Source organism: Patella vulgata, chromosome 9 (genome assembly GCF_932274485.2).
Source record: "Patella vulgata chromosome 9, xgPatVulg1.2, whole genome shotgun sequence".
Classification (NCBI taxonomy): Eukaryota; Metazoa; Mollusca; class Gastropoda; family Patellidae; genus Patella; species Patella vulgata.
This window is the reverse complement of record NC_065887.2, coordinates 22,034,892-22,058,353: the sequence shown is the minus strand read 5'-3', so window position 1 is coordinate 22,058,353 and position 23,462 is coordinate 22,034,892. Positions and strand designations below refer to the sequence as shown.

At 33.8% G+C, this 23,462-nt stretch overlaps 2 protein-coding genes across 2 annotated transcripts; one reads left to right on the top strand and one right to left on the bottom strand.

Annotated features, from left to right (window-relative positions):
* Positions 1 to 681: 681 nt before the first annotated feature.
* LOC126832604 (vacuolar protein-sorting-associated protein 25) lies at positions 682 to 7,874 on the bottom strand. The gene is made up of 6 exons (XM_050563449.2): positions 7,809 to 7,874; positions 7,300 to 7,445; positions 4,774 to 4,827; positions 2,862 to 2,950; positions 2,289 to 2,364; positions 682 to 1,893 (listed from the first exon to the last, which is right to left on the bottom strand). Exons 1-6 carry the CDS (start codon positions 7,856 to 7,858, stop codon positions 1,787 to 1,789), a joined length of 522 nt encoding a protein of 173 aa, XP_050419406.1. The 5' UTR covers positions 7,859 to 7,874; the 3' UTR covers positions 682 to 1,786.
* Positions 7,875 to 7,915: 41 nt separating this feature from the next.
* LOC126832603 (NEDD8-conjugating enzyme UBE2F) lies at positions 7,916 to 15,761 on the top strand. The gene is made up of 7 exons (XM_050563448.2): positions 7,916 to 8,045; positions 10,517 to 10,617; positions 10,970 to 11,133; positions 11,596 to 11,698; positions 11,934 to 11,992; positions 12,201 to 12,263; positions 12,966 to 15,761. The coding sequence occupies exons 2-7, from the start codon at positions 10,521 to 10,523 to the stop codon at positions 13,017 to 13,019; spliced, it is 540 nt and encodes a 179-aa protein (XP_050419405.1). The 5' UTR covers positions 7,916 to 8,045; positions 10,517 to 10,520; the 3' UTR covers positions 13,020 to 15,761.
* The last annotated feature ends 7,701 nt before the right edge of the window (positions 15,762 to 23,462 follow it).

The window sequence follows — 23,462 nt, the reverse complement described above, 5'->3', positions numbered from 1 at the left end:
TCTTAATATACTTTAAGCTACATTTCATAATATCCTGCACTCAAAACCTGAGAATCTTAAAGGACAATATTGGTGTCAGTCATTATTACATATGTGATAGAACTGGTTAAATACATTCCAAATATAATTTTAACACAGAGATCATTGCTACGGGAGATGTGTAACAAGCACGTGAAGAAACGGGAAGTGACGCCAAACATGACAAACACGAGTTATCCTTCTATATAACTGAATAAAGTAATGAGCGATAACAGACAAACTATCGAATTTCATTTCACTGATAATTCCGTTGAAGATGAAAAGTTATTATATGGGACGGTGAGAGGGTATCCCACAATTCAAAAATAGAATTGGCTGTCACTAGATAAGGGAAAACATGAAAAATAGAAAAATCCCGTGCATTCCCCTGTTTTTATTCATTCTGTTCTTAATAAAAACATGGTAATGCACAGACTTTTTCTAATTTGTTCGTTATCTTTTATCTACTGACAGCCAATTCTTTTTTGGAATTGTCAGATATCCTCTCACCGTCTCATATAATAACTTTTCATCTTCAACTGAATTATCAGTGAAATGAAATTCGATCGCGTGTCTGTTATCGCTCGTTACTTCAGTTAGTTATATAGAAGGATAAATCGTGTTCGTCATCACTTCCCGTTTCTTCACGTGCTTGTTACACATCTCCCGTAGCAATGATCTCTGTGTTAAAATTATATTTGGGATGTATTTAACTAGTTCTATCACATATCACTGACACCAATATTGTCCTTTAATATAATTCAAGTGGGCTGTATGCAGGTGGTCTTCTTTTTTTAGCTAAAGTCAGACCATGGCATATAACCCAACCCAACTCCATGAAATGTGTCTGAAGTTTATGGTTCTAAAATTTTGAAATTCAATCTTCCTTATGCCCCAATGAACAACGATACAAAGTTTACAACATTTCATTGAGAACTTTGTCCTGTAATAAAATTTAACAGTCAAAATGTGAACAGAAAGATTACTCCAGCATTTAGTAAAAAATTACATTGAGAACTTTGTCCTGTATCCCTGTTCACAAGATTTATCCGTCAAAAAATGAGTAGAAATATAACTTAGCTACCTGTGTTCGAAATTTATGATCCTGAAATTTGGAAATTCAAAAACGAACAATCCCAAAGAGTTTTAAAACTTTCCATCAAGCACTTTGTCATGTTTTGTGTTTAGAAGCTAGCTTTCATACACACATTGTGTTCACAAGGAAAATTGGACAGGCATGTGACGACAATGTCCACATAAAGTGACCAAGTCACCGCAGAAAAACAATGAGGGTTAAAAAAAGGTCACACAATATTGAATTTGGTTTGTCCTTAGTTCTAGCCAATGAATCCCACAAAGTTAGAATATATAGAATACAAGTACAGTCCACCCTGCTCTTTTACTTAAGTGATTTTTTTTCTATGAAAAAGAATCTTGTGATTATTATTAATCGTTTTTCTAACATTTAAGGTTTACAACATTTATTCACATTTAAATAAAGAAAAAGGAAATGGTTAAAAGTTCCACTAAAGTGGACAAGAGAATGTTTTATTTCCTAATTATTTTTTTGCAACTAGAATTAGCAATGAATTTGAGAATGATCGATTATAGATATCCATACTTATTCAAGGAAATTGCATTAATAATAAAGCTTTGTTGAAGAAGAATATGTACTCTTTACTGATGGGCGATTAAAAGTCTCTTGCTTCTTAATTAACCCTTGTAGCACTCTAGAGTAGGACAAACTTTTGTTTAGAATATAAACTAATCAGAAAAATTTAACTCCTTCATTTCCAGCCATAATTTCACATTTTCCTTCAGTCTGCAGACATTTTAGAGATCTAAGTAGTAACCAATTTTCTAAGCCATGAAATTCTGAAAATGAAAAAAAGTGCAGAGACTGAATTAAACTAAATATAAGACAATAAACTATACATTGTTTTAATCATCCTTTAACAATAATATTCAAATGAACTTTCACTCTCTGAGGCCTTGTGGTTTGAATACACAAAATCATATTCTAAAAACAGGAAGCAGCTTCGGCTCTCCTATTTCTTGTCTGCGATATCACTTATGTGGAAGCAGACATAAAACACTAGGATACTACTACTACTAGAGTCATCTTCATAACCTAGTGGGTTTTCTCATGTCATGTGGCTTTCTCCCACAAATTATGTAAAAAACATATACCACATATTACTGCTCAAAAAAATCATTTCTCGACCTTTGATTTGACTAATCTCTGTTCATATAATCAATAACGCCCTTACCTGTATTTTCAGAGTCTTCTCCATTTGTTATTTCATACATAGTACAAACTGTATTCTTCATTCCTTTATCATCAGCCTGAAAATAGTATCATGTATTTACCTACGCCTTCAATAGTATAGAATAACTGAAAAGATAGATTGCCATCAAATAAAACACATTTTGATAGCCAGTCAGATATGTTAAATACAAATCAGTCAACAATTTTTTCATTGGGGTAGTTTGATTGTGAGTTGGAAACATACCAAATTGGTCTCAAATGACACTGTAGTAAGGATTGGCGGAGATGTTATTGTATTCAGTTAGCACAGGTCTTGCCATCTAAAATTCATTTGTTTTCCTCCTTTTTCACATTTCATTCAATTGAGAGAATTTAATTCCAGAACATTCAATCTGGTCTTTAACACAAAATAAATTACTTTTATTCCCCAAATTATATCTACAATTATTCCTTTAACACCAGTACCTGTGACTTATTTAGAATCACTAAGGCATTTAGGGGAATTCTCTTTGCCTAGGTAAAAGAAGTGCACAGAGATAATCCATTGGTTATTATATTAATGACATTAACTAACCCATTTATAGATGGTTTTTCCCCATTCTCCTGGTGTTCTCCACATAATTAAACATTCTTTTTTACTTTTATCTTTCCATTCTATGTGACCTAAAATAACATTGATATATCTTTAATTGTACATTGTTTAATAACAGACACGATATAAAAAAGTTATCGGATTAAAAGGATACAAACTCTTATGATTTGTGTATTTTGTTAGTAATGGGGGCATTTTCTGGTAAATAAAACACACTAAAAACTGATCAAGAGTAAAAACCAAAGAAGTAATTACCGGTATCAGAAATAATTAAAATTTGATTGACTTCTAGTTCTTCCTAGAGCTAATATTTATCATAAAAAATATATACTGGTAATCTGATGATAACTTCAGCAATTCAAATTGTGTATAAATTTCAAGTCAATTGGATGAGAACTTTAGCTTCTAGAATATCTACAAGAAATTGTTTACAAATGACCAATGGATGGACAGGAGTGACAACAGTGTGTGTCTCATTTGATTAATTAAATTGTCTTTTAGTTTGTTTGGCAAATCTGTGGGTGAATATTAACCTTTTTAAGTCCACAGACAGCCAATTTTGTGTTCAACAGTTAACCGTTTATGCCAAATATGAAACAAACAAGCAGCTGCGATGCAAGATATGCCCACTTTTACCAAGAGATGGACAGAGAACAACCTAAAAAAAAACAACATTTTTTCATACAATCTGGGGCCATAATCCAGGATGTTACGGTCCAACATGTGCCAATATCGAAAGGAACAAAGATTTTTTTGATATAAGCATATATTTTAAGTGTCATTAAAATTGTGATCTCTAGAGGGTCCACAAGTTTAAAACATGATTTTTTGTACAATCCGGGGCCATAATCCTTGAAGTTACCGTCTTCTACATGTCAAAATCGGAAAAAAATTGAGGCTTGTAGAGGGTCCACAACCAAAATGAGACTGGACACACTGACAGACAGGTGGACGGACAGCATAATACGTCCACATGAAAATGTGAGCATATAAAAATAGTATACACAAAATAACTTCTTAATCTTTCAAAACAAACATTTAATTTAATTGTATATACAAATGTCTCATCTTTACTCAAAACAAGGCAACGGTGAGGCTGATGTCTCCTGCTGCAATCCCAAAATAAATAGATGACACATATTAATTAATTGCACATGTATTTTATTGAAAAGTATCCAACAATCAAACTGATTATCTATACTTAGTCTAAGCAGAAAATGTTCATGATGGAACTCAGTCAAGGTTTTGAAGTACCTGGTAGTGAAACTCTACACTAAGTTTCATCACTCTCCATAAGTTAGAATCAAAGGTATCTTGTCCCAAAGCATCGACCAATGAAATTGCTTAGCTCTGCTTAGCTTTAGCGGAAAATGTTAATCATTGAACTAAGTCAAGACATTCACATAATGAACATCTACACTAAGTTTAAACATTCTATCTCAATTAAAAGCAGAGTTGTTATGCTCCAAAGTCTTTACCAATCAAATTGCTTATCGCTACTTAGCCTAAGCAAAAATTTCTAATCATCTAACTTAGTCAAGGTACTGATATAATGAATCTATAATCTGAGTTTCATCCCTCTCACCAAATTAGAACCAAAGTTATTGTGTTCCAAAGTTTTAACCAATAAAATTGCTTATCTCTGTTTAGTGGAAAATGCGCATGTTTGAATTCTGTCAAGGCATTCACCTGATAAGACACCTACAAAAGTTTGAACATTCTACCTTAATAAGGACATTTAATGTATCAAAAAAGGTATGATGGATGGACGGACGGACAGATCCATTTTAATAGTCCCTGCTTTCATTGAAAGGCGGGGGACAATAGAACATCAGAGTAACTAAAAGAGGTTTTTAACCTTTAAAAATATTTGAATACAATATAATGTTTTTACCCCTTTTATTCAATTCGTCTAAAATTGTATATATACCATCTACATGTAATTTCCCTGTCATCTGGTTAAGGAAAGAAAAGGTGACAATACTGAACATCTTAATCCAATATTTGATAGCATTTACTGTTGCAACATACTGGAGAGGATAAACTGTAATTGAAATACAACCCCAAGTACATCACTGTTTTGAAGGAAATTAAGCAATATACAACAAGGTTGAATTAGTTTGAGTATTTTGTCATTTTGATAGATACCTGTCAAATACAAGATCTCCATAAAACACCAATAAAATGGAGGTATCTCACTTCAAATGTGGTCAATCAGTGAAGATCTGATAATGCATACCAAGTTTTGCAAATTAAATCTTATATCTATATTAGAGCTACAAGTCTTCTTTGTGGAACTCCTGTGTCCATATAGCAGAAATAAACTTTTAGTGACATAGTGTAGTATGAAATTACATGTATAGGCCTACATGTATATATGAAAGCATCAATTCAGCCCTTTAACAGCTTGTATAAAAAATTGTTGTTTGGTTAAACAAGCCTAGAAATATCTAATGTTATTTGCATGAATATGTCTGTAGATTTAAATAGTTTGTATTTTTTAAAGAAAATGGCAGACAGAATTTGGAGATGTTTTTTTTTTTAAATCTTACTAATATTGGACCCTATTTCAAACCAGTTGAGAAGAAAAATTTGGGGAATTGGTAATTTAAAGACTTTGGCCCCTTTATTAATAATCATCTGACATGGTACCCATTTTGAACAGCTCCTTTTCCACGGGACTTGAGTGATTACATGTCATAATTATTTGGTTTCGCAGTTTTAATAAGATACATATCTTATAACAGCTGAGAACTGATTATACCCTTCTTGTTTTCATTTTCCAATCCTTAGAAATCCCAGCTAGCTAGAGTGCTTTTATTTAACCCAAACTGTTTATTCTTAATATATAGATCCTTAATTCTGTATTTAGTCATATTTTACTTACAGACATAGTAAATTACACAGGCTTACCATCCTACTTGCAAAACTGTCATGGTAAAGGTCAATGTTTTTTACTAAAAAAATGAAAGGTAGACCTACCGTACCAAGACAAACCGGGCACCTTGGCAGGGCTAGAAATTTGTCATTTTTTTCGAGAATCTAAGAGGATTCTCATATATGGAATCTGCGCAAATCCTCCAAATCTTAATTAATAATACTGTCTAAAAAAACAAAATTGTGTTTATTGTGTTAATCTAAAACACCAAAATACAACAACAATGATAAAAAAAACCCAATCAGATGGAGTTTTTGGTAAACGCTTTAATTGTGTCAAAAGGAATATCCAGAAAATGCGTAGTCAAAATAAGCTGATCCAGCACCATGGCATTTCTTCAAAGCAAAATTTGTAGTCTTTTGTCCATTATGTAACTAGTCACGTAACTTGCAAACGTTTTTATTCATTCGTCGATGATAGACAAATGGCACAATAATCACATGACAACCATAACTGAAATTGCTATAAAATAAAATTCTGTACGCCTATGATATAGCCTTCAATAATATTTTTAAAATTAAGCCTCTGTCAGCATGTATATAAAATAAAAAATCATAACGGTAAACGCTATTTGGAACTGGTTTATTGACCTACTTCCAACCTGTTCCAACCGATATGTCACGTGTCATTGGAATTCGACCGCATTTGAGATTCTGTTGGGAAAATATCCACTGCTTCTCTCTCCGTGTATTCGGTGTTCTATCAGGGGATTATATTCAATGAAGATTTAAATTTACCTAACAAGTAGTCAGTGAATCCATCAATGTATGATACAGTTATTATTTTAATATCTACCGGTACCTGAAATTTACACGGACGGAGAGTGGAAGATGCGCGATTTGCAAACCATGCCGAGACTGTCTTCATTCACCACATGGCGTATTACTGAACCTATTATGAATTATCAGCAAGCTTGTTTTGTTTTTTTACCGGATTATCAAAATCACCGTTAAATGTGCTAATTACTCGGATTATGAACCACATATGGTCGATTCTCACTAAGGTATGACTGTTGTTGTAGCCGACACTTCTTTATTAACAAGTAATAATTAACGCATTGTAATATTACCCAAAAGTTGATTGATTTATGATACCATGTGGCCGATTCATTGTTTTACCAATCGGCTAGATTAACCATCAATCGGCTAAATCCCACAAAACACAGCCAATTAATAACACTGACCCTGACTGACATTCAACAGTTTGACTTTTTTTTTTTTAAGAATTTTTTTTCGCAAATCCTTATAGATTCGCAGCGTAAGCTCTTGCGAGAATCCTTGCGCGAATTAGATTCGGAGATTCGCATGAATTTCTAGCCCTGCTTGGCCTACTAAGTCAAACAGTAATACCTTAATTAATAATCCCAATGTGAAGTTCTGTGTAATGCCAGTATAAATTAGGATATACCAGAACCAAACAAAAAATATAATTTAAACATTATTTCGTGCTATTTTTATGTGTTTTTATAACTTTAAAGGATACTGCTGAGTGACTTATTATAAAATAATGGTGAACTTTGAGCTTCTGTTATATTTAAACTATAACTCTTTGTATGTCTATGGTATGATAGTATTAATGAGCACCATGCTTCTAACTGTTTCTTCCTTGTTTCAAGATTAGGCTGGATTCTGAAATGAAAAAATATTTTGTAACATTCCCTCTACAGAGTTTTGAATAGTACATTTTGTTTGGGTTTTTTCGGGTACACCTACAGTTATTCATGACAACTGTAGCAGACCCTTACAATTTGGAAATGCGAAGTTTATTTAAATTCCTCCTTGGTAATAAGCACCCCGGTGTTTTGTATTCACTTTCAGTTCACTGAAGAAAGACAGCAGAATTCTGAGAAATTAGAATTCTGTTTGAACAGTAAGGTAATAGGCAAAATACTCAACCAAAGTCTGAGTTTTCTTCTCAAATTTTGAGGCGGTATAAGTGTAAATTTAACAAGCATAGTAATACAAAGAATTAAGTTTTAAAATGTTAATTACGTGAAGAAAGGTGGGAATTTGTATTGCCATGGCCATTCGAAGTCAGCCATATTTCCCAATTTTAGAGTTATGCCCCTTTTAGCACTCCCTCAATAAAAAAACAAAATTAACACCCATTTCCGGGTTGGAGTTCTTGAAGACAATTTATTTTACAATGACGTAAAACTTTACAAAACATAAGTTTATTTAACAGTTTTGTATATTTTTATTAGTGTAATTACAAATTTTGACTTTATGGTAATATATATTTACATTTTTTCGTGTGAGATATCGTTAAAATGCACACTACAACATCGATAAACCTACCGGGTACTTCACTCAACTGTCCGTTGCATTCTCAATCTCACTCAACAAACCGTCAAACGACTCTGGGCCTAGATCAATCAATGTTTGTTTGAATAATATATCGATATACTGTATGAATGACAATTTTTCGTTTTGTTGAACAACGACCATCAATTCCCTTTGCAAATGCTCGAATTGAATACGAGTTAACCCAGCTATGCTCGTATTCGTATGCACAACTCTCGTTTAAATAGTTTGCTAACCGGGAGGTCCCGTGTTCGATTGCTGTGTTGTCAGAGAAGGTGCAGGACAGATAGCCTTGGCAAGGGACAATGTATAGTTGTTCAGTTGGGACGAAAAACTGAGGTCGCCACTACACATAAAAGAGCCTGTGACAGTTGAAATTTGAAATAAGAGTAGGCCGTAGTGCCACTGTCGGGACATTTCCTTCATAGCACATTGTATAGCATATGCCCGTCTTCATTAGCCCAGTCAGTGCAGAGAGTATGACGTTAAACCACATTTCATTTCATTTCAATTGCTCTCCTTATTATTCTGCAGCTGAGTAAAACAAGATTTTAAAAGTCCCATGTCATCACATATTTCATCTCATGTCACATGGTAATTCGAAAGTCATATAGCCCTAAAAAGTCACAAAATGGTAATTTTATCAAAAATCCAGGAACTAGCCTACTTGTCAGAGCATTTTGCCTGTGAATCTTGAAATGAAATGAAATGAAATGGGGTTTAACGTCCTACTGTTCTGCTTCTAACCTGGGCTAATGAAGACGGCATAAGCCATACAGTGTGCTATGCGGGAAATTTTGCCCGGGCAGCGGCGATACGGCCTACTCTTATATCGAATTCAAACTGCCAAGGGATCTTTTACGTGCACGCCAATGTGTACACAGGACCTTGGTTTTTCGTCCCATCCAAACGACCAGACAGCTGTCCTTGTCAGACGAGTCTTGAAAACCATGTACGGTACATTTGCAATGTTAATATGACACATAGTTGTACCAAATGAGTCTTAGAATGCTGTATCTCAGCAATGGATTGACAGACTTGTTTCTGATTTTACATAGATTACAAATTGATTTGAGTTTGATGTAATTGGTGTCGGTCATTATCACATATGTGATAGAACTGGTTAAACACGTAACAAATATGATTTTAACACAGCGATCATTGATGTGATAGATGTGTAATGAAGATTTCAAGGAACAAAAGTGCCGAAAGCAAAAGGAAAACACAAGTTATCCTTCTATATAACTGACTGAAGTGACGAGCCACGAGTGATAACAGATACACGGGCCAATTTCTGTTCAGTAATAATTCCTTCGAAGACCAAAAGTTGTTACATGAGACAATGGAAGGATCTGACAATTCCAAAAAAATAATTGACTGTCACTAGATAAGAGATAACAAAAAAAAAATAGAAAAAGTTTATGCATTACCATGTTTTTATTAAGTATAGAATGAATAAAAACAAGGGAATGTACGGACTATTTCTATTTTTCTCATTTTCTCTTATCTAGTGACATTCACGTTTTTAGTTTGAGGTCACAATTTTCATCTGATTATGATGCATGTTTACAACCCAAAGATCTTGGTTCCTTTCAATATTCGTGCATATCTTATTGTAAATTCCTGATTTATGGCCCCTAATTGTACGAAAAATTGCATTTTTAGCTTGTGGTCGCTCTAGAGGCCACAATTATTATCCGATTTAAAAAAACGTTCGAACATATCGCTGTTACTCCATAATGTCAGTTGATTTCGAATTTCGTGACAATCGAACTGAAACTGTCAGACAAAATGGCCGCTTCTTGTACACAGACCCTGTTGTGGACCCTCTAGAAGTCACAATTTTTATCCAAATTGAATGAAACTTGAAATACATGTTTATATCTCAAAGATCTTGGTTCCTTTCAATATTCGCGCATATAAGACTGTAACTTCCTGGATTATGGCCCCTGATTTTACGAATAATTGTGTTTTTTTAGCTTTTCTCTAAATGTCACAATTTTTATCCTGATTTTAAAAAATGTTTAAATATATTACCATTCCACCATAATGAAGGTTGAATTCGTATTTTGGGAAAATTGAAATGAAACTGTCCAACAAAATGGCTGCTCTTTGTCAGAAATTGTGTAAAAGCATGTAATACGAAGGTTGTGGACCCTCAAGAGGTCACAATTTTTATCCGATTTTCATGAAACTTAAAATATATTTTTATATCCAAAAGATATCAGTCCCTTTCGATATTTGCACATTTCAGACAATAACTTTCTGGATTATGGCCCCTGATTGGATGAAAAATCGCTTTTGTTATTAGCTTGTTCTATATCCATCTCTTGTAAAATGTGGGTGTATTTTGCCTGGCAACTGTTGGTTAAAAAATGAAATGATTTTATTTGCAGAAAAATGATAACCTTATCTAAAAAACTGAAACAAACTGGAAGGAAAGAGGTGGAAGGTACTCCAAAAAGAATATCTATAAGAGATAAATTATTAGTCAAAGGTATGTAGGTTTTACTACTTTACTCAATAATATATCTTAGAGAGTATGTGTCATTGGCTATTTTACTGGTTTCCAATCATTGTCATCATGTGAGTCATAGCATGGATAAGTTGCTGTAATTGAATGAATAAGTGTGGACACCTACAGATCTGCAATCAAAATTGGGAGTTTTACCAGATTACTCAACTGGAATTTAGTATATAAGTGAGACTAACTACATCCATACTTTATCACAGTTATCTTGATCATCAAGGTACCGTATTATTTATTATTAGTTATGTGCGAAGATGTCTAATGATAGTACATATACATGTATAAAAGGTTGTGATATGTTTTTATTGTTTTATTACAGAGGTTTCTGAAATGCACGAAAATTTACCAAAGTCTTGTCAAGTGATATTTGATGATCCCAATAAAATACATACATTTTCTCTAGTAGTTGTACCGGACGAAAGTTTTTGGCAGGGAGGAAAATTTAAATTTGATGTTTTTGTACCAGAAGAATATAATATTGTGGTGAGGAATTGTTTGGGTGTAATGCACCCTTTTAACTTTTAATAGAAATTTCGCTTAAAAATACATGTAATACCCTGACTTGGGGCGGTTGGATGGCCAAATGGTTTGCGCTGTATCATATATATAAGGTCTGTCAGTAAGTCAACTAGAGTGGTTTCGATTTCCCGGTTGTATGTGACAACCTCGTGGGTTTTTACTGGCTCCTCAAGTTTCCTCCCATTGCTAAAGACCCCTATGCGCAAGTGAATTATTGAAATAAAATTGAACCATATGTTAGTCCTGAAATGACCTAGTTTGTGTGGAGTGGACATTAAACTCTCTCTCTCTCTCTCTGTACCCTGTTTTCTAACATATCTTCTGGCACATTCAACTAAAGATACATGAACCAGTTACAGAGTTCAGACTGAATGAATGAAATAGCTTACTCAAACAATTGGCGATTGGCTTATTTTTATATTTTAGCCACCAGAAGTAACTTGTTGTAATAAAATATGGCATCCTAATATAGATGAAACAGGAGAAGTTTGTCTTAGTTTACTACGTCAAAGTTCTTATGATAGCTTAGGTTGGTATATACATACGTGTGTTTTTTCATTATTTGTTAAAACTTGAATCTGTGAGAGAAGAAGGGATTTGATACTGTATAAGACATTCAGAAATAATATATTTCAATCAGTTTATTGTATGTATTGAGATACTCATTAAAACAAAATAACTGCTTTGATTTGGTTGAAAAATGAAAGTCTTGATATAAATAAATTTGATGTTGATTTGCTTTATCAGGAATCATATGTTTGCAGGTTGGGCCCCAACAAGAAAACTTAAAGATGTTGTATGGGGAATAAATTCACTTTTTTCTGTAAGTATTCAAAAGTTTTAGATTTGAAGTAGCATGAAATCACTTGCAGACATTTTTTGAAGGGACCTTGAGGGTAATATTAACAGATAATCTATTTTGATAATCTATGGTTAGAACCATACATCTTCTCCAAAAATAATTATTTGTGTTGATGAATTACATTTGTATCTCAATGCATATCTAACTGAACTGTAATTTTATGTTATAGGACTTAACAAATTTTGATGATCCTTTAAATGTGGAAGCTGCCGAACATTATTCAAAAGATAAAGTTAGTACTGGTTTATTTATAATTATTTTCCCTATATCCAATATATAATTTTACATAAATTTACAGTAGCATCAGGGACATCCAGAAGGCCATGTATCTGCCCCCTGATCATATTTATCTTCAAAGCTACTGTATTACTAAATTCTATAGACAGACCCTTCTTAAAATTTTATGTATCTGTAAGCTTACTAATAGGGATTTGGTTTCAATTTTCATGATTTGGTAATGTTAGAATAAGTTGTCAGAAACTGATGTAGGCCACAAGGTGAGAAAGAACAAACAAGAAAGACATACATGAATCAAAGAATGCAAGTGGTGAACAGTTGGACACACCGTACCTGACATGACTCTTTTTTCATGAATCAGATGTCAGTCATTTTAAGCATTTTGTCCAGTCAACTGTGTTTCTGCCTACTCTTCTTCAAATTCCAACTGCCAAGGGTTCTTTTACATGCATGCCAATTAATGGTTACACAGGACCTTGGTTTTTCATCATATCCAAATGACTAGTAAGTTATCGTTGCCTGGCCCCCCTGTCCTCCACGACTCACAACAAGGGTAAATCAGGAATAAAAATCTAGAGGAACATTCTCAACCATTACTGGGATCACTGAGCTGTCATGGCTGCAAAAGAAGAAGAGAAAGAAGACAGTAATACACTGATATTCAGTGAAATAAAACTTCAATTTCTTTTCTTTTCAGGAATCTTTCAAGTGCAAAGTTAGAGAATATATACAAAAATATGCCAAAAGATAATATTAACTAACTCAACTAGTTACTGTTGTGATAATCTGTAAAATATGTGACCTTTGACCTTGTATAACCCAAATTCAACATGCCTGTTCTCTCTATGTTTCGCTCAGCATGCAAGATATTCTTGGAACCCCGGTGAAATTGGTTCATTATAACCTGGCTATGGCTGCAAACATTGTTATAGGGGAGTCATTGTGTAAAGGTCTTGATATAACAAGGGTCTTGTCTGTGGAGCCATACATCAGTGTTATAATAGGGTTGGTGCAGTGTATGAAATAGCTTACAGAACCTAAAATTTTGATGGTTTTACAGAGTGAAGCAATGATTTTAGTGCTTAGTGAAATAAATCGAGAACAAGGTTTTCATTTCTTGATTTGAAAGGTTAATAATTCTCAACTAGTTGTTGGGTATTACAAACTTTAAAAACCAACATGTACTAAACTGTGTCAGCTGTTCAGATTTACATTAAATATTAAACATGGTTGACCAATTGTATTTGGGTTATGAAAATCTGTTGCAAAGTTTTTGTGGTTTACAATTATTTTTACATCAAATTTTTAATATATTTATGTTAAAAGAAAATCAGTGTTAATTCTTCCTTAAATATACTGCTTTGTAAATTGTTTTGTGAATTCTGGACTGAAACATATGATGTATTACAGTTATAATCCTAAAGCCGACCACACAATTTGTGATTAACTGCCACCATTATTCAGACTGGTTTCTTGTCACAAAGTCTGCACTTGTTTTTCAGTTTAATATTTATTTTATCTTTACAATAAACGAGAAGTCACAATTTTTGCTTCATCCCAGAAAAATCAAATGCCAAAATGTGAATAAATAACCTTTTTACCTTATCTCAAAGTGTCAGCTTAAAATATTAATACATTTAAAAATAAGCTTTTTATTTTCATTGAGTGACCTGTTAAATGCAAATATTTGATTGTAAGCTTTGCCAAGAGGTAATTATAAGTGCTGCAGTAACCTTCCATTTTCTTTTACTCATTGGAAAACAGCAAAGTATAGCAGGAAGTTCACTGAATTTACAGACAGGTTCATCCAGGCGTAAGGTGCATGCTAGTCAAAAAACTTATCTCCAACTCCACAGGAAAACTGGTTGTGGGTAAAACATATCATTTTTAGACAGAATTAACCTTTTTTATTTTATGATCAGTAGTGGAATACCGTGTTTTATCAGTGAAATAAAAGTGTTATTCCACTGGCTAGCAGTAGTCCATGTTGTTTTTACCTGAAATGATTGTAAAATCATAAAATAAATAGAACATTTATCGTTCTGTCGTGAATAACATATTGTATTTCATCTCTAAGCAAGAAAACATTTATATTTTCACTCATGCTACGCATTCGTGAAAATATAAGTTTTCTTGCTTAGAGATGAAATAAAATATGTTATTCACTCTAAAACGTCAAATATCCTCTATATATTCACTGGTAACTGAGATTTGCATTTTAAAGGGACATAATGTTGACAAAACATGACAAAACAGTCTCAATATACATGCGAGGAGCTCATCCATTTCAAGTGTAACAGCTTAAGATTTCTATTGCAATAGTAAGATTTTATTGTGCTCTGTAAATTACATCATCCAACATGATTTTTCGGCAACTACATTAAATGGTAATAAATCAGATTGTGTGCTGGGCTTTAGCAAATAATGAGTGTTAACAGTGACTTTAGGTTTATTGTTTTGCCATAAGAAAACTATGGGATGTGTTATACACATTTCTATAGGCATTTTGTTATATTAAAATCTCTGATTGACATTTGAGGAATATTTACAATACAATATAGTGAAAGTTAAATCTCTAAAAGGAATATCAGTCCAAAAATGGTTCATTCCGTTTAGTATTTCCAAGCTAGCACCACCTATAGTTTCGCTAAAATCTTTGATGGGCTTCTTTATAATCTGATTGAGTTCAAGTCAGGAGATTATGTACTGTTGATAGTTTGATTTATTTTTCTTAGGTAAATACTAAATAATTAATTTGAGTACATTTTAGCATGGATTAAGCTGTGAAAGGTTAGATATTGCAAATAACGCACAGAGAGTTTTAAGTTTGATATCTAGCATTGCCAAAAGAAATTGATACTGGTAGAAATAATGAATAGAAAACTATTTTTACTCCAGTGAGGTTTATTTCATTATTTGTAATGAATGTCAACACACTATTATGGTAAAACCACCATTTTAATTTGCACCTTATTGGAAAATTTATCTTGATATTAAAATCCAAAAAAAATAAAAAAATTAGAAATTTAAAACAAAATAATAATACGATAATGGAAGTAAAGTCTCACTAAAAAGTTAAATAATTATGTATTTTAGTAGATGAAATAGATTTCTTTAAATTGAAAGTGTTGTTATCAAATAACTGTTTATACATAAATTGAAAATAGTTTGTATGCTTCAATTTGCTTTACACTGAATTGAATGGAAAATAGGGCCAAATTATAGATGCACCATATAGCAGAAATAGTTGGCATATTATCAGAAAGAGTTTGAAAAGTTGCATTAACTGTTTTGATACAAGAGAAATGTTCTTAATAATATTTTCAGGTTCCCTGTGGTGGGACTATTAAAAAAATGATATAAGTTTGGTTGAAAGTTTGCAAATCTTTGTAGATCCATAAATAAATAGTAAATTATAACTTCTATGTTTTGTATCCACAATACTCTGAACATATTGTACTATAATATAATGTATAAAGTTGTTTCATTTTTATTTTTCTGGGTTAGTTTGCTTTCTTATTTAAAAACTGACGTACATAATACAAATACATTGTGTCAAATTCACACATATATAACTTGAACAATCTGCTGATGAAAGACATGCAACTTTTATTGATTTCTACAATAATTCATATAGTATACATGCTACTTATTATTGATTTCATAGAATATTCTTGCATCCAATGATCAATACATTATCATCACATCTCCATACCAAACTTGGTGGTCGAATGCACACTGTAAATTATAAGATCTGCTATCTGTATGCAGTTCATCGGTTAGATCTCGCACTTGTACATGGTAAGGCAGTCTGCTTAATTTTGTGGGTTTTATGTGGGTACTCAGATAGATGTGTTATTTTTGAAATGGCATTTTTAGTATTGAGTAAACAGGAAACTCCTTTCACACTCTCTCCACCTGTCCTCCACAATCATCACATCTTTTTCCAATCTTTGCCTAGCCAGATCATCATTTTTCATCATCATCACTCCTTTTTATGAACCATCAACAGACTTCCAAACTGTTACTCTTCTTTAAAGGTTCTGATCATATTAAAATAAGACGGTACTAAACAGTAAAAAAAATATTTATCCTCCCAAATAAAACAATATGTGATAATTACAATTTTTTTCCTAGGCTTTCTAGTCGCAAAGACTTGGGTAATTGACTATTTCTTGTGGGGTCATATGTGGACCCTCATTCAGCTGCACCATTTGTACCATGTTAAATTCCCTCCCCCCTCCCCTTACATAATGCATAATGATAAATTCAGGGCTGCTTTTTTCTATGATATTCTTAAATAACCAACGATTTTTGTTCTGGTTTTCCAGTACAAGTCACAACATTAACTAAGGGGAGATCAATCTTACTTTCCTGTCAGTTGAGTATAGGCCCTATTACCTGAAATGAAATGAGCATAGCATCGATCCTAATTTTGAGTGCTGACGACAGCTCTTCCAATTCTTGAATTATAACGGTATTTACTGTATGGTGGACTACTGTATCTTAAATATTTATATTCCTGTGAAACACCTTGTTGTGTACACGGTTTTACTATTCCGACATGTTTCGCTATAAAATTATACGAGGAAAAAAAACAAAAACAAAGCAATGAAAAAGAAATTAAAGTTATCATCATACTTAGTTCATTGACCTGAATTCCAGATGCGAACAAGTTGCCATCGGCCATCTAAATAAATTCACCACTCTAACACATGTCTGTGTTAAAATCCAAATTTTATAATTAACAAACAAAAAACTGTTTATATTCACTAACAATCTGTCAATGATAAGTCCACAATTTTTTCGCATCTCTCCGCTCAGCGCACCAAACCCCTCTAATATTTGCAAGAGATGGATAGAGAACAAGCTTTAAAAATAATGCAACCTTTGGGTCATAATCCAGAAAGTACGGTCCGATATGCACGAATATCGAAAGGGGTCAAGACCTTTCGGACGTAAACATATATTTTAAGTTTCATTAAGATTTGATAAAAATTGTGACCTCTAAAGTGTCCACAACCTTGGTATTAGATACTTTTACACTATTTGCGTACATGTAGCAGCCATTTTGTCCGGCAGTTTCGCTCCGATTTTTACGAAATTCGATCATACCCATCATTAGGCTGTTGCGGTGATATTTTAAATCAGATAAAAACTGTGTCCTATAGAGGTTCCGTATGCTACAAAAAAACCCACGATTTTTCGTACAATCAGGGTCCATAATCCAGAAAGTTACGGTCCGATATGCGCATATATCTAAAGGAACCAAGGAGCGGCAATTTTGTCCGGTAATTTCGGTCGGATTTTTACGAAATTCGTACACAACCGTCATTATGATGTAGCAGTGATATATTTAAGCGTTTTTTTTTAAATCGGATAAAAATTGGGAACTCTAGAGGGACCACAGGCTAAAAATGCGATTTTTCGTACAATCAGGGGCTATAATCCAGGAAGTAACAGCCCGATATGCGCGAATATCGAAAGGAGCTAAACAATCAGGGGTCATAATCCATGAAGTTTTGTTCCGATACATGCCAATATCGAAAGGAACCGAGATCCTTTCGAGATAAAAATATATTTCAAGTTTCGTCAAAATCGGAGAAAAATTGTTACCTGGAGAGTATCCACGGACGGACAAGGGCGACGACATAATACGTCCACGTGAAAATGTTGGCGTATAAAAATTCATTAAAGGACAATATTGGTGCCAGTCATTATCACATATGTGTTAGAGCTGGTTAAAAACATTCCAAATATATTTTTAAGACAGAGATCATTGCTACGATAGCTGAGTAATACAGGTTTCCCGTATCGGAAGTGACGAACGCCAAAGGAAAACACGGGTCGCTGCTCGTTATAACGGACTGAAGCGACGAGTGATAACAGATACACGGCCGAATTTCTACTCACTAATAATTCCTTCCAAGACCAAAAGTTGTTATATGGGACTGTAAGAGGATATCTGACAATTCAATAAAGTAATTGAACGTCATTAGATAAGAGAACACGAGAAAAATAGAAATAGTCCGTACATTTCCTTGTTTATATTTATTCTATACCTTATAAAAACATGGTAATGCACGGACTTGTTTCTGTTTTTATTACGTGTTCTCTTATCTAGTGGCAGTCAATTCTTTTTATGAATTGTCAGATATCCTCTCGCAGTCTCACACAACAACTTTTGGTCTTCGAAGGTATTATTAGTGAGCAGAAATTCGGCCGTGTATATGTTATCACTAGTCGCTTCAGTCAGTTATATAAAGCGGTGACTCGTGTTTTCCTTTGGCGTTCGTCACTTCCGATACGGGAAACCTGTATTACTCAGCTATCGTAGCAATGATCTCTGTGTTAAAAGTATATTTGGAATGTGTTTAACCAGCTCTAACACATATGTGATAATGACTGGCATCAATATTGTCCTTTAAGGGGAATATTCATAAAGAAGTTTATGGTCATTTCAAATTTATATTAGTTTCTATTGATTTCAAATCTCATCATTGTGCATCCTAAATTTTATTAGTTTATATCCACTGACATCGATACCATGACATTATCAAGCTTACAAGTTTTGTTTTAATTTTTTACTAACTAATTAACACCAAAGTTTTGTTGAATGAATTTTTTATCGGCCTTCTGTCATATTGGCGATCAACCTATGAAAGACTCAAATATCGTCAGTAATTAATTGATATAATTGTGGATATGATTGGTTAGATCAATTAGTGTTATTGATACACAGGACATTAGCGGGATAACGTCTCCGCTTAGGGACTTTTGTGACCTCTACGTCCCCACACCATGTATACAGGCCTACTTAGCACTACACTACATTGAAGGATCGTTGTGCAGGCCCGGATCCAAGATTTTGTCGAGGGGGGGGGGGCATACATTGGAGCAAAGGGTAATCATCAGAGTGCCACATGCATTAGTGGTTTGGTGTAGTCCCCAGAGTCTTCGTCGCGGTCTCGTTAAACAGAACTAAAATCTGGGAATCCCATTGCTGACTGCAGGTGTTGATCTGAACAGTGACCAGTCTCACTGGGGCTCAGGGGGGGGGGGGGCACGGCCCCTTGTATCCGCGCCTGTTGTGACTCTTAAAAGTACAAAAGCAATCCGTTTTCTGAACTGTTATAAATTGTCAAAGAATGCGAACATGCATCTGATAAGATCAACGAAGTGCACATCATCGATTTTATACAGGGTTGACATGCAATATTTGATTAAAACTGAAGTACGTTCCTCAATTAAATAGGTTACAAAATGTATGTCTTTGTAAAAACTGTGTGGAAATTGCTTTGAAAAGAAATCTACAGACGGCTAAGCGATTAAACAAATTTCAGCGAAGAATTTTAAACATTTCAATCGGGGTGGGTGTATCACGTTTTCATAGCTAATATCACCGGCACACCCGATTCACAATAGTGCATACAAATTTAAACAGTAAAAAATGTCGAAACCATACAAAGTTGGTCATCCCAATGATGATCTCGTTATAAGACTTTAATCGCTTCAGAGTCTACAGGGAAAAGTCCACCCTCCCCACAACCCTCTAGTAATCTCAAGCACCGTCTGCGAACGGCCCTATACTTATCATTGAAATGACCCAACAAGAGTGTTTTTTTTATCAATATTGCCCAAACTAAAAAGTGACCGACTAGGAATTATATGATATAGATATGCATATTATACAAATCATATCCAAAATTTAAATGATTTTATACTACATTGACAAAATTAATCCCAATTAATAGACACGAAATGAAATGAAATGGGGTTTAACGTCCTACTGTTCTGCTCCTATACTGGGCTAATGAAGACGGGCATACGCCATACAGTGTGCTATGAGGGAAATTTTGCCCGGGCAGCGGCACTATCGTCTACTCTTATATCGAATTCCAACTGCCAAGGGATCTTTTACGTGCATTCCAAATATATACACGTGACCTCGGTTTTTCGTCTCATCCGAAGGACTTGATAGCTGTCCTTGTCAGGCCCTCCGTCCTGCATCACTGAGTTTTTTTAAGTGCACGCAATTACGGGAGCTCAGGTTTTTGTCCCGTCAGACCCTCCCCCTTGAACTTTCAACTCCGGGTGCGAATTAGCGACTTCCTGGCTAGCGAGCTGGCGTCTTATTCACTGAGCCACAAAGACTCCCAATTAAGCAAACCACGTGCTAAATAGACCCAATGACAATTCATTATCGAAATATTCAGCTGTTTGGAAGTGATCACTAGATATGCTTAATGGAGTTACATTACTTTTGGTCCATCTCGGTTAGATGGTAATAGCATAGGACAAAGGGTTATAGGTGTCATTCACCTCAAATTAACCCGTTGTAATCACTAAAATATATCTGTGACTACACCTTTTAACCATATCCCGCCTCCACGTACCCCACCAGTGATAGAGCTGTAGTCTGGCTTAAAACAATATAATTTCAGAGGTCGATGGTCGTACAATTGGCTGGGTGTTATTTAAAGTTCAATTATAGTATGCATGCTTAATTCTTACTATCTAGAATCATACCTATATATGACACACTAATACAACATGCTGCAATAATTTTATCAGCCCTTCCGCCCTCAACATCAAAAATTACACGCGATCCACAAGATGTTTATTGAAGCAGACTATATAATTTGCAAACATTTCAATCCTACATGAACTCGTCAAAAGATAAGTGATATCAAGGGGTTCTAAGATGCATAAACATATCTCGCCTCGTGCACGACACCTGTCACTACTTATTAACAAACAAGGTGCAAGTTCAGATTCCGAAATGTCGAATTGACGTTAACATTAGATGTGAAACGCCACCAAAGCATGTCACCACCAACTAGAATATTATGCATTCGAACACCCCCTCCCTTCCCCCAATAAAACTCCGTGTTATTTCTTAATGTTTATTTTTTCAATCCTTTTCCATCCATGTCGATTATTATAGAAATCAATCCAAAGTGTCAAATGTCAGTTGAGGAGATTAAATGAGTGTGTAGATAATCTTGATATACTGAGATAGATAATAGAAGAATTAAGTTGGATCTATTTATTGTCCGGATAGAGGATGTTTTTAACATTATAACCGTATCTAAGGGCTTAATTGTATTATACCGGTAGATCACATCACTGAAGTGTTAACTTACACTTCCTGAGAGAGACAGAGACAGAGACAGAGAGGGGCTCATTTCAGAACTGAATGGTGTATTTCACACATTTGCTGTCATGCAGAGGTCGTTAAATGTGGAAGTTTGACAGTCGACCCTACACCTTATCAGTATTGTACCAACAATGGATCTACCCATTGAATTGGAATATTAACAGTCCTTATATTAAATACTCGAATCCATATATAATATACATTAATAACAAATAATCAATTGAATTAGTCCGCCACGGACTATTCATAGTTACTATTTGCTAAAACTATCTGAAAGACACAAACACTTTTGATGTAGTTCAAACAACATACATAATTCATACCTCGCGATTTTACTTATTTACGTCATTACAAGCATTTATTACCATATAAAGTCATAGACTATACAACAATTTACAGTATTATAAATTATCTAACAAAAATAACTCATAAAATTGTTTTTTAAGCCACATGAACGTTGAGGTATTTATTATATTAACTGTATTACTGATTAGTCAAGCGTATTTCTTTATAAAAAAAATCTGAAATAAATGAAGAATAATAAACCTTTAGTGTGAGAGATCAGCTTTCTTAAAGCCGCTTCTATCTAATTTCATAAACTGACGCTTCTGTTCAGTTTTTTTCTAGAATAAATTACAGCTTTTAGAACACGCTGCACTCTATAGCGGTTACCATAATGCAATTCAATTCATAAGTTATTTATCATATTCAATTTTCTATCGAGTTTTTTTTTTCTTCCCATGCATTCTAGTGTCCAATTGTGGTAAATATAGTATTCTGGGTCTCGACACCCCAATCTTGTAATTTCAATACGTGAAAAGATTTAATGTATAGAAAGGAGAATGTACTAGAGTTTTGAGTTCACCAATTGAAATGATAAATGATAGGCATATGTTCAAAACAGCCTACGCAGATGAATTTTCTAATGCAAGAAAGTTGTTAATGTAAACAGGATGTGTGTACTTAATTCAGGCAGAACTTGCAATATTTGCATATTAGACATTTCTGCTTTTTTCTCTTTGGTTCAGATGAAAAAAAAACTTAAAAAGTTTATATAAAGAGGGATTAACACTCACTTTAAGAAAATAAATGCAATTAATTTTGAATAGTACATAATACCCAAAATTGCTGAAAATCCGCGTGTTCACCTACTTAGGGTATAATATTTTGTGAGAGTGTGCGTTTGTTAAACTTACACTCATTGAAAACCTATAAAATATTTGACAGTTAACTCAGGAATGGGTTGCAGATTTGTCCTCTCAAACTCTTGCATTTTATCTAATTTGAATATGCAAGACGTTAAAGGGTGTATAGCTCTATTCTTTGGAACCTTAAACACTAACAGGTCTAAAGCACATATTAATGTAATGTGTGTGTGTATATAAAGTGATTTACATTCAATTTCAATTTTATTTTGTAATTTCTAATCAAATATGTTCGTTGAAATAAGTGAACAGTCCGAATTGAACAGCAGTAGTGTGCACCTGCTAATAATCAGTCACTTTAAATTACTTCGCATGTTTTGTGGGATATGCTTTTCTTTGCAAATTACAAATGATGCTCGAAACCATTGAGTACACGAGACGTGTACTGATTTTAAAATGTTCATTGTGCCTTAAAATATTGGATATTTAGATCTCATATTTTCACAGTAAGATGATAACACCAATATTGATTGAAATGGACCAGCATTATTAATTTCTAATTTTGAATATCATGGATGATAATGAGTTAGAGGTTTAATCCCTTTAAGCTGCTGATATTAGCCTTTCACAATATTGTAGTTTGCAAGGTTTTTAATCTATACTAATATTTGTAACTGTCTTTTGTCTGTTCAGGGTTGGCCCGAGACTGAAATTTGGTGTATAGGGGTAGCTCGGACCGGGGAATAACATAAGTCATCCGCTAGTCCCTGGTAATGACAACCAGCAGCTTTAAATGTATAGGCAAATCAAGATAAATTGAAATTTTGCTTTTCTACCAACCGGCTATGATCGTCCAAAACCAATGAAGTCTTCCTTATCAATAGAACAC

Coding starts and splice junctions, on each gene's coding strand:
- LOC126832604 (XM_050563449.2), bottom strand. CDS start 7,858: ATGGCTGACTTCGAATGGCCATGGCAATACAAATTCCCACCTTTCTTC. Junction 2,951..4,773: donor AGACGAATTGAATAAAAGGG/GTAAAAACATTA, acceptor ATGTTATTTTAG/GTCACATAGAATGGAAAGAT. Junction 2,365..2,861: donor GAAAAACCATCTATAAATGG/GTTAGTTAATGT, acceptor TACTATTTTCAG/GCTGATGATAAAGGAATGAA.
- LOC126832603 (XM_050563448.2), top strand. CDS start 10,521: ATGATAACCTTATCTAAAAAACTGAAACAAACTGGAAGGAAAGAGGTG. Junction 10,618..10,969: donor AGATAAATTATTAGTCAAAG/GTATGTAGGTTT, acceptor GTTTTATTACAG/AGGTTTCTGAAATGCACGAA. Junction 11,699..11,933: donor AAGTTCTTATGATAGCTTAG/GTTGGTATATAC, acceptor ATATGTTTGCAG/GTTGGGCCCCAACAAGAAAA.